Source organism: Schistocerca americana, chromosome 10, assembly GCF_021461395.2.
Source record: "Schistocerca americana isolate TAMUIC-IGC-003095 chromosome 10, iqSchAmer2.1, whole genome shotgun sequence".
Classification (NCBI taxonomy): Eukaryota; Metazoa; Arthropoda; class Insecta; order Orthoptera; family Acrididae; genus Schistocerca; species Schistocerca americana.
In genome coordinates, this window is record NC_060128.1 from 99,310,526 (window position 1) to 99,328,099 (window position 17,574).

The window sequence follows — 17,574 nt, forward strand, 5'->3', positions numbered from 1 at the left end:
TTCGCAACTAAGATTGATGATCTTAGATTTACTGATCAACACGTGGTTCCACTTTACTCACAAAGTAGTGACAAAGCAACTACCGGAAGATATTCTGAACTTCACACGCGAGTTACAATGCGTTGCAATTTAAGATAACATTAGATATTGTAGAGCTAAGCCTGAAATAAAGGTGATTAAATTTTCAGTTAGGCTGAACTTAAGAAATCCATTGTCCTACGGACTTAGCAGACACGCGCTTAGCCGGAGATCTTACCACTTCAGACGCTCGCCGCGGACAGATTGCCTGGGTCCCTTCCTGAGGGTGGCTCACAAATACAAACGGAAGTTGCCAGAGGGGCAGCTTCCTATACCAACATGACAAGGGACGGACAGGACCATACTAAGGATAGAAACCTCTCTGCTTTTAGAAAGCGTAGCTACCTGTTCCGACGTTGGTCCTACTGTTCTCTAGCAGACAGGCTTGTCTGCTACCCTCAAGCATGGAACTAGAAATACTTTTGCTCATCATCCTCTCACACAGAAGGGAAGCGGGATGACAGTATCTTATCATATACAGTATATAAAAGGAAGCGGATGTAGGTTCCGTATGAGACTGTGTGACATGAATTACATATAAACTGTGTTTTAAAGTGTAGTAGTGTGACAGATCGTTCTTGTTTATGTGTAAAAGTAACACGTTCCACTACTCAGTCTCCTCCCAGATAGTCAGAAACGCCACAGTAATTTTAGAAGAGGAATTTATGCCGTAAATGACAACAGATTTAAGAAATGAAACATGAAAGGAATCCAACAGAGACCTTTCACCATGTAGATGTAGATGAATAATGTTTACGGCTTTACAGCGTTCGACTCTCCCCACATATTGTCTACTGTGCAACCACAATATTGGCTGCTAACGGCAAAGGGGGGGGGGGGGGGACTGGAGGTATCCAATGATCCAATGATGAGCACATCATGAGGCTACGGAGGGTGGTGAAACTGCTTACGAGACGAGTAATTCACAACAGTGTTACAGTGCTAGTGGTGTTGATACAAAGCAGAGCAATGGCAACGATAAACGAAGCAAACATTGCATTATGTCTACAACACCACTTGCCAGAGTTGACATTTCGTCAGAAAGGAATGCAATGAATTTCGGAGAGTGATACAGAAGTCGCAGAGAAATATTAGCCTTTCTGCAAGATAAGTTAGTGGAACGAGTGGTGGCGTGTATGCTAGACTGTGTGGACAATGTACTGTCAACTGAGTTGACAGTTGATGGTTGGAGTGCTGAAGCATTATGTGCGAATTCAGTAATGCTGGAAACTGATGGGTTATGCATGGGGGTCGTATCAACCTGTACCGCATCAAAACAGCCTGAAGATGACGCAATGAAGCGTCGAAACTGGTAGCGACAAAATTAAATAAAATAAAATTATAAGGACAGCTGTAGGTGTTTTTACTTTTTGTCACGATAGTAAACGGCCGTCGTCCCAGAGGCGACCTGTTAAAAGGATGGAAATACAAAAGATTTGCCGGCCGGTGTGGCCGAGCGGTTCTAGGCGCTTCAGTCTGGAACCGCTCGACCGCTACGGCCGCAGGTTCGAATCCTGCCTCGGACATGGCTGTATGTGATGTCCTTAGGTTAGTTAGGTTTAAGTAGTTCTAAGTTCTAGGGGACTGATGACCACAGATGTTGAGTCCCATAGAGCTCAGAGCCATTTTATACAAAGGATTTAGGTTAGTTCCGCAGCAATATGACCGTGTAGTGCACAAGAAAAACAACGGATATTCAAGGGACTACAAGACGCACTTGCTACAGAAACTTGCATTTCCGCATTTGAAGGACGCTCGGCACAATTTCAAGGATGCACGTGATAATGACCTCCTACGTTATGCACATCACATTCCACGAGACATATATTACAGTGCTTGGATGGTTATATAACTTCAGACACTGCTACAGAACTGGAAAATGTAAGATAACAAAATTTCAAACAAAGCGTTAAGTTAACAATGCAAAGGAAACTGAGGAATAATCGGCTCGAGAATTTGTATATGTCATTAAAAAAATTTATCCCCCTTTCTTTTCAACTCCGACCAATCGAGATTTGAGGAGGAAATGCATATGAGAGGAACCCTGCAAATTACAGGTAGCAACAGAGATATATGAAGATCAACTAACATCAGTGCATTATCACATTCGTATACAATTATGCCGATTGTTGTTGATAAAGTTCAAGTTAGTACTGGTACAGTTCATAACATTATCTGTAACAAGCTGAAGTATCGCAAAACATGTTCGAGGTGGGTCCCAAACGAGTTGACTCGGCTACACAAACAAGGTTGAGAGTGTGCACAGAGCTACAGAAACGTTATGAAAGAGTAGGTGAGCACCTCCTCAACAAAATTTTAACTTGTGATAAAACTCACTATGATGAGCTAGAATCAAAAAAGACAAAGCATGTAGTGGAAGCACACCAACTCACCTGTCACGAAAAAATTCAAAAGCCAAGCATCAGCAGGAAAAGTCATGTTGACGGTGTTTTGGGATGGTGAAGGCCCAGTTTTTTGTGATTATCTCGAAGAGCAGCGCACAGTGAACAGCCAGTACAACTCGGATTTGTTTCTAAACAAGGTGAACCTAGCCATGAGAGAGAGACGTCGTGGATCTCAGAAGAGAGGTGTGATTCTCCAGCAAGATAACGCACTTCCTCATATTGCTCAACTAACCCTTCAAACCATCGACATAATGGGCTGGGAAGTACTGCCTCATCATCCTTACAGTCCTGAAGTAGCACCTAGTGATTTCCATTTTGTTTGGCGTACTGAAGGAGGCATTACGTGGGAAGAGGTTCGAAGACAACGAGGAAAGGAAAAAGTTTGTCGGAAAAGTCCTTTGCAGCCGGAATAAAAAAGCTTGTAGCCCCTTGGAACAAGTGCGTATATGTTCAAGGGCATTGTGTTGAAAAGAAGAAAAAGTATTGTTTTGTCAAAATGAACGCTTTTTTCTCCAGACCAGTTTCTCTCTTTGATTATTTAATGACCCAAGCATCAGCAGGAAAAGGCATGACGACGTTGTTTTGGGATGCTGAAGGTCCAGATTTTTCTGATTATCTCGAAGAGCAGCGTATAATGAACAGCCAATACTACTCGGATTTACTTTTAAACAAGGTGAACCTAGCCATGAGAGAGAGACATCGAATCAAAAACGAGAAAGCATGTAGTGGAAGCACACCAACACACCTGTCAATAAAAAATTCAAAACCCAAGCATCAGCAGGAAAAGGGCATGTTGACGTTGTTTCGGGATGCTGAAGGTCGAGTTTTTTCTGATTATCTCGAAGAGCAGCATACAAATCCGAGTAGTATTGGGTGTTCATTATACGCTGCTCTTCGAGATAATCAGAAAAATCTGGACCTTCAGCATCCCAAAACAACGTCGTCATGCCTTTTCCTGCTGATGCTTGGGTCATTCAATAATCAAAGAGAGAAACTGGTCTGGAGAAAAAAGCGTTCATTTTGACAAAACAATACTTTTTCTTCTTTTCAACACAATGCCCTTGAAGTTTTACGCACTTGTTCCATGGGGCTACAAGCTTATCTATTTCGGCTGCAAACAACTCTTTATATTGACGTTTGAACCAATTTCCGACAGACTTTTTCACTACCTCGTTGTCCTGGAACCACTTTCCACGAAATGCCTCCTTCAGTGCACCAGCCAAATGGAAATCACAAGGTGCGAAATCAGAACTGTAAGGGGGATGAGGCAGTACTGCCCAGCCCATTTTGTCGATGGTTTTAAGGATTAGTTGAGCAATATGAGGACGTGCGTTATCTTGCTGGAGAATCGCACCTCTCGTCTGAGAGCCACGACGTCTCTCTCTCACTTTGTTTAATAGCAAATCCGAGTAGTATTAGCTGTTCATTGTATGCTGCGCCGCGACCGAACCCAGTTCTCTCTGAGCAGCCATAGCGTACGGATCTCCGTGCCGGCACGTTCACAGGAGCTCAGTCCGTCAGTTCACCTGATGATGGCGACATGTATGATCGCCGAAATATTGTGCCCGTTGGACACTGTAGACAGGCAGTACACCCGTGGATATTTTGATTAAGTGCGTAAATGTTCAAGGGGATTATTTTGAAAAGTAGAAAAAAAATAAATGCTTTTTTCTCCAGAACAACTTCTTTCTTTGATTACTGAATGACCCTCATATGACACCTAACAACGCAACACTTTGAAATGAGCCTCACTAAAGATGGAACTTGCGACCTCGCACTGCAGGGACGCCTTGTTAGTGTAGTGAGTCCAGCTGAAGACTCGGGGTAGTCGGCCACGGTGTCAGTATGCAGTGGTTCGGCTTCGGCCACGCCCACGCACCCACCTCGTACTCTTCCTTGCTGTGCTCGCCGCCGCCCCAGGCGACGTAGGCGCCGCCCTTGTTGGGCACCACCTTGGCTGGCAGCATGTCGCCCTCGTGGAAGGCGCGGCCCACGAAGATGGGGCCGCCGTCTTTGTCGTGACCGGCGCGGACCGCCCCGTCTGGGATGCTGCCGTAGTTGCCCTGGCGCCAGCAGTAAGCTGTTGACGCAAACACGCCAGTAAATTGTCTGCCACTCCGAGGTAAAACAACACTAAATTTCATTACAAATCTAAGCTAAAAATTCCTATGTGAAAAATGATTTACTCGAAGGGAACGATCTATTGGTACGTAATCAGCATGGTTTCAGAAAACATCGTTCTTGTGCAACGCAGCTAGCTCTTTATTCGCACGAAGTAATGGCCGCTATCGACAGGGGATCTCAAGTTGATTCCGTATTTCTAGATTTCCGGAAAGCTTTTGACACCGTTCCTCACAAGCGACTTCTAACCAAGCTGGCCGGCCGAAGTGGCCGTGCGGTTAAAGGCGCTGCAGTCTGGAACTGCAAGACCGCTACGGTCGCAGGTTCGAATCCTGCCTCGGGCATGGCTGTTTGTGATGTCCTTAGGTTAGTTAGGTTTAACTAGTTCTAAGTTCTAGGGGACTAATAACCTCAGCAGTTGAGTCCCATAGTGCTCAGAGCCATTTGAACCATTTAACCAAGCTGCGGGCCTATTGGGTATCGTCTCAGTTGTGCGACTGCATTCATGATTTCCTGTCAGGAAGGTCGCAGTTCGTAGTAATAGACGGTAAATCGTCGAGTAAAACTGAAGTGATATCAGGTGTTCCCCAGGGAAGCGTCCTGGGACCTCTGCTGTTCCTGATCTATATAAATGACCTGGGTCACAATCTGAGCAGTTCTCTTAGGTTGTTCGCAGATGATGCTGTAATTTACCGTCTAGTAAGGTCATCCGAAGACCAGTGTCAGTTGCAAAGCGATTTAGAAAAGATTGCTGTATGGTGTGGCAGGTGGCAGTTGACGCTAAATAACGAAAAGTGTGAGGTGATCCATATGAGTTCCAAAAGAAATCCGTTGGAATTCGATTACTGGATAAATAGTAGAATTCTCAAGGCTGTCAATTCAACTAAGTACCTGGGTGTTAAAATTACGAACAACTTCAGTTGGAAAGACCACGTAGATAATATTGTGGGGAACGCGAGCCAAAGGTTGCGTTTCATTGGCAGGACACTTAGAAGATGCAACAAGTCCACTAAAGAGACAGCTTACACTACACTCGTTCGTCCTCTGTTAGAATATTGCTGCGCGGTGTGGGATCCTTAACAGGTGGGATTGACGGAGGACATCGAAAGGGTGCAAAAAAGGGCAGCTCGTTTTGTATTATCACGTAATAGGGGAGAGAGTGTGGCAGATATGATACGCGAGTTGGGATGGAAGTCATTAAAGCAAAGAAGTTTTTCGTCGCGGCGAGATGTATTTATGAATTTTCAGTCACCAACTTTCTCTTCCGAATGCGAAAATATTTTGAGCCCAACCTACATAGGTAGGAATGATCATCAAAATAAAATAAGAGAAATCAGAGCTCGAACAGAAAGGTTTAGGTGTTCGTTTTTCCCGCGCGCTGTTCGGGAGTGGAATGGTAGAGAGATAGTATGATTGTGGTTCGATGAACCCTCTGCCAAGCACTTAAATGTGAATTGCAGAGTAATCATGTAGATGTAGATGCGGATGTAGCCTTGCTCTGGTGCGTATTCACTGTAATGTATCTTTATACAAGTAAAACTCCACGTCGCATCCCCCTCCTTAGCGGTAAAATGTCCCAGAGGATAGCGTGTCAAAAAATAACAAAACAGAAAGAGTGAATGGTCCAAGTTCAAGAGGGTATTGGACTGCCAAGTGCGACATCCGTGATCAAATCAACCTCGTGCCTTATTTTTTTCACAAAATTATGAACTCCCCTTCGGGTCATTGACGTGTCTATTCTGCTTATCTAGTCTACGAAATCGTAATGATATATATACGTTATAGAATATGAGCCATGTGGTAAGATTATACACTGAAGAGCTAAAGAACTGGTACACCTCCCTACTATGGTGTAGGACCCACGCGGGAAAACATAAGTGCCCCAACAAGACGTGGAATGGACTCGACTAATGTCTGAGGCACTGCTGGAGGCAATTGATACCATGAATCCTGCAGGGCTCTCCATAAATCTGTAAGTGTATGACGGGGAGGGGATCTCAGGTTACAAGGCATCCCACATATGCTCAATGATGTTCATGTCTGGGGTTTTGGTGCCAGACGGAAATGTTTAAACACAGAATAGCGTTCCTCGAGCCACTCTGTAGCAATTCTGGACATGTGGGGTGTCGCATTGTCCTGCTGGAATTGCCCAAGTCCGTCGGAACGCACAATGGACATCAATGGATGCAGGTGGTGAGACAGGATGCTTATGTACTTGTCTTCTGTCAGAGTCGTATTTACACGTATCAGGTGGCCGATATCACTCCAACTGTACGCGCCCCACACCTCTACAGAGCCTCCATCAGCTTGAACAGTCCCTGCTGACATGCAGCGTTCACAGATTCGTGAGTTTGTCTCCATACCCGTACACGTCCATCCGCTCGATACAATTTGAAACGACACTCGTCCGACCAGTCAACATGTTTCCAATCATCAACAGTCCAATGTCGGTGTCGACGGGCCCAGGCGAGGCGTAAAGCATTGTGTCGTGCAGTCATCATGGGTACACGAGTGGGCCTTCAACTGCGAAAGCCCGTATCGATGTTGTTTCGTTGGATGGTTCGCACGCTGACACTTTTTGATGCCCCAGCACTGAAATCTGCAGCTATCTGCTGAAGTCTTGCACTTCTGTCACGTTGAACGATTCTCTCCAGTCGTTGTTGGTCCCGTTCCTGCGGGACCTTTTTCTGGCCGCACCGATGTCTGGGATCTGATGTTTTATTCGAATTTTGGCATTCACGGTACACTCGTGAAATGGTCGTACGGGAAAATCCCCACTTCATCGCTACCTCGTAGGTGCTGTGTCCCATCGTTCGTGCGCCGACTATAACGCCACGTTCAGACTCACTTAAAGCTTGATAACCTGCCATTGTAGCAGCAGTAACCGATCTTACAACTGCGCCAGACACTTATGTGTTATACAGGCGTTGCCGAGCGCAGCGTCGTAATCCGCCTGTTTAAATGTCTGCGTTTTTTTGAATACGCATTTGGTGCTTCAGTGTATTGCAGTCGCAATTAAATGTGATGATTAGTGAGAGCAAGCGAGATGCTGCAGAGACCTCTCATAGAAATGAAAACAACAAATAAATGTGTGTGGACTATGCCACAAAAATGGAACTCAAAACTTCCAACACCGAACGCAAGAGTCATAGCACGTTCTACTTGTGTAGAAGAAACAGGAGGTACGTACGTTTTACACTGCGCTTTTCAAGACGGACGTTACATCACGACATGGACACAAATTTGAATAGAGATAACATACACGTGAATTACCGGATGGATAATTCATAATTTTGTGGGAAAAAAATGATCTGGAGCCCCGTAGAGATACACGGAGCTCCCCCTTCGCTGTCATACTCCATGACCACATAACCACGACGCTTTTGTGAGCAAAGTTCGCTCGATGTTGCATACGTTCAACTTGGACTGTTCACTCTTTCTATTTTGCTTCTTTTTTTTCACAGGTCACTAAACCTTCTTCCTGTTTTCATGCTTGTTCTGCGTTCAGTTTTTGACGATTTATTCACTGGGCTTTCTTACCACTTAAGCGGAGGGAGGGGGGGGGGGGGGTGCGTTGGGGAGTTTCCCGTTTCGCTTGTCTGAACTTTCGTATTTCACTTAAAATATTCGGCCTGACTCTTAATTTTTACACCTAAATTAGATATTCCACATCTAAACATGGTTTCCATATATCTGATTACCAAAAGATATTTTTCTGGTGATAAAATTTTATTTTCATGTCGAGCCGTTTAGCACACAGATCTTGAACAGTGAAAATTAGTAATGGCAATTGTTAACTTAAATCAACCAAAAACCACTTTGCAGTGAAAGGAAGAAGATTATGCTTTAATTTTCTTGTAAACAAAATTTCATTTTTAACTTCTCCTGGTTTTTCCATCGATAATTCAAACGACAATTATACAAAGACAAGAAGCTAATAGTTTTTATCTTCTCAAAATATGAAACCTTCATTATCAATTATTAGGCACATAAATCTTAATGCAAATAATAATTTCCAGGAAACATTATGTAAATTATACTTGAAAAGTAGTTTCAAACAAGGCAATCACAATAAAATTCAATTGTACTACATCCTGTTCTAGAAGGATCGGGAAGCTATATAAGTAATACTAATAGAAATTTTAGGAGTCAAACACGCCATAAAAGAATTCAGTTGTCGAGATTGGTCAACGTAACTATTAACTTCTTTTTCCTGTCTTGAAATGTTACAATGCATTTCCTTAACAAGTGACTTCGTAAAACGTTCAAGCATTTATGAATAAATACTGATGATGCCAAAAAGCAACAATATTCCAGTGATTTTTGTTGAAGCAAAACAGCTTGTACGAGTACCTATCAACTGGAAAGCATAAGCAGGAACCGACACTCCAGACAACGGGACAGCCGTAGCTAGATAAGTAGTATTTATCCGCTAATATAACGTTTCTGCCTTATAAAAATATATAATCGTTGTCAACACTAGAATAGTAAGTTCAACTTACGATATTTACTTTCTGTACATGTACGAACATTCTGATAGTAAGCATTTGGGAGGACGACGGTTAAACCGGCGTCCGGCCATCCTCATTTACGTTTTCCGTGATTTCTCTAAATCGCTTCAGGCAAATGCCGGGATGGTTCCTTTAAAACAGCGCGGCCGACTTCCTTCCCCATTCTTCCCTGGTCCGATGACACCGATGATCTCGCTGTTTGCTCCCCTCCCCCAGATCAACCAATCTGATAGTATGGGATGTGTAATATAATATCACAACGGTCGTTTAAGTACAAGGTGTCCGGGCTAGGTATACACAAAATGGCTGTGAGCACTATGGGACTTAACTTCTGAAGTCATCAGCCCCCTACATCTTAGAACTACTTAAACCTAACTAACCTAAGGACATCACAGACACACCCATGCCCGAGGCAGGATTCGAACCCGCGACCGTAGCGGTCGCGGGGTTCCAGACTGTAGCGCCTAGAACCGCTCGGCCAAGGTATACACAATGCTGATAACAAAAGAACTCGGCATTTAAAGTTGTAGGGTACGTACGGAATCGACAGAAGCACTCTCCAAGACGCGATCTCCACCATTTTGTGAACGGTTCTGAGCCGTGTGGCGATGGGCACCAACGTCAACAACATGAGGACGCCATACGAAAGCTGCAGCGTGTGTAGTGGTTAGCAAGAGTTAAAAATCTGCAACACGTTTTCAGCGGCGTGCGAGAAGTGAATGGAACGTGGATCCCTCGCACGTAAATCCATTTATCCGTGGTACAGAACACTTAGAGAAACAGGACATCTGATTCCAGATGCTGGAAAACATCCTAAAACGCATGTGAATGAAGACACCGTGGAAGGTACGTGCGAAGTATTCGCCAGAAACCAACTTTTGCGTGACATTAAGCTTGAGTATCGTCGCAGACGATGTGATTTCACTGTCTAAATGTTGCATCGTATAGACGTAGACAAAAAAACTAAAGGTAAACTCCGCAGGAGTGAAGGTCCAACGGTACCGACTGACCGCCGTGTCATCCTCAACCACAGGCGTCGCTTGATGCACGTATGGAGGGGCATGTGGTCAGCACACAGCTTTCCCGGCCGTATGTTAGTTTACAAGTCCGGAGCCGCTACTTCTCAATCAAGTAGCTCCTCAGTTTGCCTCACAAAGGCTGAGTGCACCCCGCTTGCCAACAGCGCTCGGCAGACCAGATGGTCACCCATCCAAGTGCTAGCCCAGCCCGACAGCGCTTAACTTCGGTGATCTGACGGGAACCTGTGTTACCACTGCGCCAAGGCCGTTGCCATAGATGGCACCTCAATGCAGTGCTGTTCAGTGTCTAGTCCAACTTCCCACATAACCATCGAATATGGGGAAGTGAGACTGCAGGAGAAATGATTAGGTACGAACGGGACACACCAAAAGTTAATGTGCGGTTGGGATTACATAAACATGGTCTTTTTTTATGGAGTCTACAGTGATAGGACACACCTATCTCGACATGTTGGCGAACTACGCAATTAAACAAATGCCTCACAATGTCGTATTACACTAGATGGTGACTCACCCCACTATCGTCGAGATCTTACATTTCCCCACAACACTCTTCCTGAATGATGGATGGGAGTCCCATTACTCGGTCCCCTAAGTCACCCAGTCTGACTGCAGGATTTCAGTCCAAGGAGCTTTATCAAGGACACTGTTTACAGAACGAAAGTTCGAGACGACATACCACGTGTCATGATTACGAACACTTGGCGGGAAACACAGTACACTTTCGGTATCTGTCGAGTTACAGTCGGTGGCCACATTGAACTGCAGCGACATGCATAAAAGTATTTGAGCTCCTGCGTACAATGTTAGACAAATAAAGTTATAAACCTTAATAGGCAATGAAATATAAACAAATGTTTTTCTATATTTCTACCCAGTCACACGGCACTTGTCCCATCTTTAAAGAAACACCTCAAAATCAGCTCAAACAGCGGTGGGAGATGATTAGATTCGATTCTGAGGAAATACAGGATCATACGAGCACATACGGACCCTACCACAGAAGGGTGAAGAAAGGCAGACCACCATTAATAGGGCATGTAGGTTTAGGAAGCGTTTTGCCGGCCCGTGTGGCCGAACGAATCTAGGAGCTTCAGTCTGGAACCGAGCGACCGCTACGGTCGCAGGTTCGAATCCTGCCTCGGGCATGGATGTCTGTGATGTCCTTAGGTTAGTTAGGTTTAAGTAGTTCTAAGTTCTGGGAGACTGATGACCTCAGATGTTACGTCCCTTAGTGCTCAGAGCCATTTGAACCATTTTAGGAAACGTTTTTGATAACCTAGGATGGAATATATAGCTTGGCATTCTGAAGTTTTCACTGATAAAACACGGGGAGGAACTTGATAAATATAATGTAGAAGTAGAGGCAACACGTCGTTAGGATGTTAGTAATGGAGGGAAGTGTGGTGGGATGATAGAGTATGGGGAAGTGGAGGATGGGTTAAAATTTTAGAGGAAGGTCAAGATTTCATTACAATAAGCAGCTTTAACAGGATGGACTAGTTATACAGAGATTGACACAGGACAGACGCGTCGAACGAGCCACAGACTGAAGCCTACTACAACCACAGTGTAAGAGTAAGATGGACCTACATTTCTCTTACCACTGGAATAATAACAGATTTAGGACCACTCATGCAACAAAATTATGCTCTGGAACCAATTCACAAACAAAATTTTAGCTACAAATCGATCTGATGAAGTAATGAGTGCTATCGACGGGGGATGTCAAATTGATTCCATATTTTTAGATTTCCAGAAGGCTTTCGACACTGTTCTTCACAAGCATCATCTAACCCAACTGCGTGCCTATGGAATATCGCCTCTGCTGTGCGACTGGATTCGTGATTTCCTGTCAGGAAGGTCACAGTTCGTACTAACAGACGGAAAGTCATCCAGTAAAACAGAAGTAATATCCAGCGTTCCCCAAGGAAGCGTTATGGGCCCTCTATTGTTCCTGATCTCTAATAACGACACAGCAGACAATCTGAGTACCCCTCTTAAATTGTTTGCAGATGATGCTGTCATTTACCGTCTTGTAAAGTCATCAGATGGTCAAAACGAATTGCAAAATGATTTAGATAAGAGATCAGTATGATGCGAAAAGTGGCAATCGGCCCTGAATAAAGAAAAGTGCAAGCTATTCACATGAGTAGTAAAAGAAATAGGCTAAACTTCGATTACGCAATAAGTGACACTAATATGAGGGCTGTAAATTCAACAAAATACTTACGCACTCCAGTTACAAATAACGTCCATTGGAACGATCACATAGATAATGTTGTGGGTTGAGCAAACTAAAGGCTGCGATTCTTTGGCAGAACACTTAGAAGGTGCAACAGGTCTACTAAAGAGACTGCTTACACCACGCTTGTCCGCCCTATTCTGGAGTACTGCTGTGCGGTGTTGGATCCGCATCAGGTGGGACTGACGGATGACGTGAAAAAAGTACAAAGAAGGACTGCTCGTTTTGTATTATCGCGAAATAGGGGAGATACTGCCACAGACATGATACGTGAATTGGAGTTTCAATCATTAAAACAAAGGCGTTTTTCGTTGTCACGGGATCTTCTCATGAAATCTCAATCACCAGTTTTCTCCTCCGATTGAGAAAACATTCTGTTGGCACCAACCTACATAGGGAGAAATGATCATCACGATAAAATAAGAGAAATCAATACTGGCAGAGAAAAATGTAAGTGCTCGTTTTTTCCGCGCGCCGTTCGAGAGTGGATTTGTAGAGAGACAGCTTGAAGGTGGTTCATTGAACCCTCTGCACAGGCACTTTATTGTATATAGCAGAGTAATAACGTAGATGTAGAGATGTAGATCTTCTGGAAACAGAAATTAATCTCTCGCCTCGATATGGGTTCACAGCTCTTGTACTCATTATCTCTCTCACACCTGTCTCGGCCCTCGTGTTACTGCAGGTCTTAAAACGGCGATAAGAGAGCCTTTAGCGGATTAAGCGACGGAGTTTCGCAACAAACCGTCTATCTTGCTCAAGAGCAGTGTGTCCCGCTGCACACGGAGTAGGCCATACGGCGCAGTGGCGGGTTTCGTAAAAATTTTCTACTCCACAGCTTCATAGACAATAGATGCACAATGTTGTGTGCTCATTTGTGAACAGGTTATCCACCCTTGTTTCTGTGTGCACTATGTACCCCCACTTCGACACTCCACAACGACCAGAGCTTAGCCATTTCTTAAATAACAGTTGAAACGTCCCCTTAGAAAAATTATACAAGACTGTGCTTAACCTGACACACAATATTTTTAGCGCGACGCAATCTGACTTTCAGAAATCCCTACAAAAGAATGTCCCTGACTAACATTAACCTATGCATTTCACAAATCGCTTACCTCACAAAAATCTTGATTACTCGAACTACTGCAATAAAGCGAGCGCCACTACTGCCAGCTAAATAAAAGATTCAAACTACAGAAGGCGCTAAATACTGATAGGGATAGTTAGCAAATGAAAGATATTCATAGAGAACAAACAATGTATTTACCTTAATAGTTATATATATATATATATATATATATATATATATATATATATATATATATATATATATATATAGCAGTTCATGACAAATTTCAAAACTTCGCCATCTCTCTCCCCACATCCACCACTGCTGGCGGCTCACCTCCAACTGCGCAACGCTACGCGCTGTTCACATCCAGCTGCCGCTGCCCAACACTACAATGGCAGACAACAATGCAAACCAGCCACAGACTGCACACAGCACAGCCAGTGATTCTCACACAGAGCGCTATGTAACGTTGCCAATAAGAAAACATAAACAGCCTACTTACACAGTACACCGGCCATCTCCATTCGCTTCAGATCTAAACTACCCTATAAGAAAGTCAACCAGTTGCCGTCAGATCACCGAAATTAAGCGCTGTCGGGCTGGGCTAGCACTTGGATGGGTGACCATCCGGTCTAGCGAGCGCTGTTGGCAAGCAGGGTGCACTCAGCCCTTGTGAGGCAAACTGAGGAGCTACTCGGTTGAGAGGTAGCGGCTCCGGTCTCGTAAACTGACATACGGCCGGGAGAGCGGTGTTCTGACCACATGCCCCACCATATCCACATGCGGTGACGCCTGTGATCTAAGGATGACACGGCGGTCGGTAGGTATCGTTGGATCTTCATGGCCTGTTCGAGCAGAGTTTTTTAGTTTATAAGAAAGTCGACCAGGCGGAATACACGATCGGATAACTACACTACTGGCCATTAAAATTGCTACACCAAGAAGAAATGCAGATGATAAACGGGTATTCATTGGACAAATATATTATACTAGAACTGACATGTGATTACATTTTCACGCAATTTGGGTGCATAGATCCTGAGAAATCAGTACCCAGATCAACCACCTCTGGCCGTAATAACGGCCTTGATACGCCTGGGCTTTGAGTCAAACAGAGCTTGGATGGCGCGTACAGGTACACCTGCCCATGCAGCTTCAACACGATACCACAGTTCATGAAGAATAGTGACTGGCGTATTGTGACGCGCCAGTTGCTCGGCCACCATTGACCAGACGTTTTCAATTGGTGAGAGATCTGGAGAATGTGCTGGCCAGGGCAGCAGTCGAACATCCAGAAAGGCCCATATAGGACCTGCAACATGCGGTCGTGCATTATCCTGCTGAAATGTAGGGTTTCGCACGGATCGAATGAAGGATAGAGCCACGGGTCGTAACACATCTGAAATGTAACGTCCACTGTTCAAAGTGCCGTCAATGCGAACAAGAGGTGACCAAGATGTGTAACCAATGGCACCTCATACCATCACGCCGGGTGATACGCCAGTATGGCGATGACGAATACACGCTTCCAATGTGCGTTCACGGCGATGTCCCCAAACACGGATGCGACCATCATCATGCTGTAAACAGAACCTGGATTCATCCGAAAAAATGACGTTTTGCCATTCGTCCACCCAGGTTCGTCGTTGAGTACAACATCACATCCGCTCCTGTCTGTGATGTAGCGTCAAGGGTAACCGCAGCCACGGTTTCCGAGCTGATAGTCCATGCTGCTGCAAACGTCGTCGAACTGTTCGTGCAGATGGTTGTTGTCTTGCAAACGTCCCCATCTGTTGACTCAGGGATCGAGTCGTGGCTGCACGAAACGTTACAGCCATGCGGATAAGATGCCTGTCATCTCGACTGCTAGTGATACGAGGCCATTGGGATCCAGCACGGCGTTCCGTATTACGCTCCTGAACTCACCGATTCCAAATTCTGCTAAAAGTCATTGGATCTTGACCAACGCGAGCAGCAATGTCGCGATACGATAAACCGCAATCGCGATAGGTTACAATCCGACCTTTATCAAAGTCGGAAACGTTATGGTACGCATTTCCGCATTTCTCCTCCTTACACGAGGCATCACAACAACGTTTCACCAGGCAACGCAGATCAACTGCTGTTTGTGTATGAGAAATCGGTTGGAAACTTTCCTCGTGTCAGCACGTCGTAGGTGTCGCCACCGGCGCCAACCTTGTGTGACTACCCTGAAAAGATAATCATTTACATACCACAGCATCTTCTTCCTGCCGGTTAAATTTCGCGTCTGTACCACGTCACCTTCGTGGTGTCGCAATTTTAATGGCCAGTAGTGTACATAAATTCGTACACATAAACATCATAGACGGGTATGATTACAGAGATAGAACTGTCACCAGACCGCATTAGTGTTGTTCGTATCTAGTTGTCTAGTATTGTTACCAGAGCAGGTGGGCTGTATAAGAGGTGAGAATGGCGTCAGAGGTTGAGTGGGAGCTGTGAAGAAGGCGTAGATGCCGCGTACTGGTATGAGACAGCGTTATCAGCAACTGACAAGGTTTGTAATGGCCTCGCTGTGGGTCTCAATTTGGTCGGCTGATCGAACAGTGCAGCATCAAGATTTGTGGGGCATTGGGATAAAACAGAGGCCTGATTTTGGGCAGCATGGGAACATGATGGCCAGCACGCCAGTAGTCAAGGTCAAGCAGGACGTAACCCCTCTACGCCTGAGCCTGCAGCAGACCTGAGAACCACTGCCGAGACTTTCTGTGTTCATTCTGTACCACTGGTTGGACACCACCAGTATTCGGGCTCGGGAAATTGTCGATCACTACAAAATAAATGTCTGCGTCGAAAGTGGTTCTGGTTCCGTGACCATGAAGCATGCACTGCTTTGTGGATGGTATCGCATTGTGGTCAGCTACAAATTGCTGTCGTGCACTGCATTGCTCCGGATGACGTTCATAGGCCAGTGTGCCGGCGACGTAGGGAGCCGTGCCACTCTCCCAGCGTTTTGAGGGGGGGGGGGCACATCGGCATCACTCTTGGCGCCATGTTGGGGGGGAGGAGGGAGGGGGGGACATCAAATATGAGGTCAGTTCACAGCTGGCAGTGACTCAGGCAGCACTGACGGAACAACGGTAAGTCCAGGGCACCCTGCAACTTCACGACTCATCTCTCGTGCCGCAGTACTGCGGTGTCATTTTTCAACAGGACAATGCTCGAGCATGCGAAGCACGTGTCTTTATGAACTGTCTGCATTATGTTGAGTGGACGTGTACTGCGGTGCAGGGCCAGTATCTCGATTGGCCAGTACTACCTACAACAGCTCCCTCAGGAGATGGTACAATAGCACTCCGTCTTCAGGCCACAAGTGGCCCATCTGTACCATCCGACCGCCGTGTCATCCCCAGATGAGTATGCAGATGGGAGGGGCATGTGGTCAGCACACGTGGTCATTAAACTATCCCCAACCGAGCCAGTGCATGCATCCAACCCAAAGGCTCTGCAACATCACGCTGATAAGTGCGTTCATGCAATCAAGGTATTTGTAAAAATGACTGGATTTCGAACTGAAAGAAATAACATCACATACCATCTAAAGTCATGTGACACCCCCTCCCTCCCCCCGTCTGCTGTCCCTTTTTATACCTGTTGCTCCTATCACTTATCTGTCAGACACTTGCGTCTCCTAAACGTTGTGCCGATAAAACGAAGTTTCTGTTTCGCCTTCCTTACGATATTTTCTACACTTTCTACTTTATCTCTTTCTCTGTGTAATCACTAGAGTATTTTGTAAAATCGACAACCTAACTGGCGTCATTTTTCACGTAACAGAAATGCACTGCCATTCTCTTACTACTCGTGTGTTCAAGCTCACACTTGTTATTTTTCAGATTTTACCACTTTTCACACCATTCAACTATCTTATCTAAGTAATTCTCTAATTCCTATGTACACTTTACTAGACACAAAACTACGACACTGTATGCGAACAACTTTAGTACACTGCTCAGAGTACCTACGAAATCCATACACACACACACACACACATATATATATATATATCACGCTGTAACACATGCATTCTCAGAAATGATAAGTTCACAACGGTACA

General features: G+C 45.0%; 1 protein-coding gene and 1 pseudogene across 2 annotated transcripts in view; both read right to left on the minus strand.

The window, feature by feature from the left end:
• Positions 1 to 17,574, minus strand: part of LOC124552600 (natterin-3-like) — a 134,445-nt gene that overhangs the window by 32,874 nt on the left and 83,997 nt on the right. For both annotated transcript variants that reach the window (XM_047126926.1, XM_047126925.1), the window contains exon 3: positions 4,367 to 4,563. In XM_047126926.1, the coding sequence (XP_046982882.1) occupies positions 4,367 to 4,563 (197 nt within the window). The remainder of the gene's footprint in view (positions 1 to 4,366; positions 4,564 to 17,574) is intronic.
• LOC124552871 lies at positions 10,290 to 10,407 on the minus strand (annotated as a pseudogene).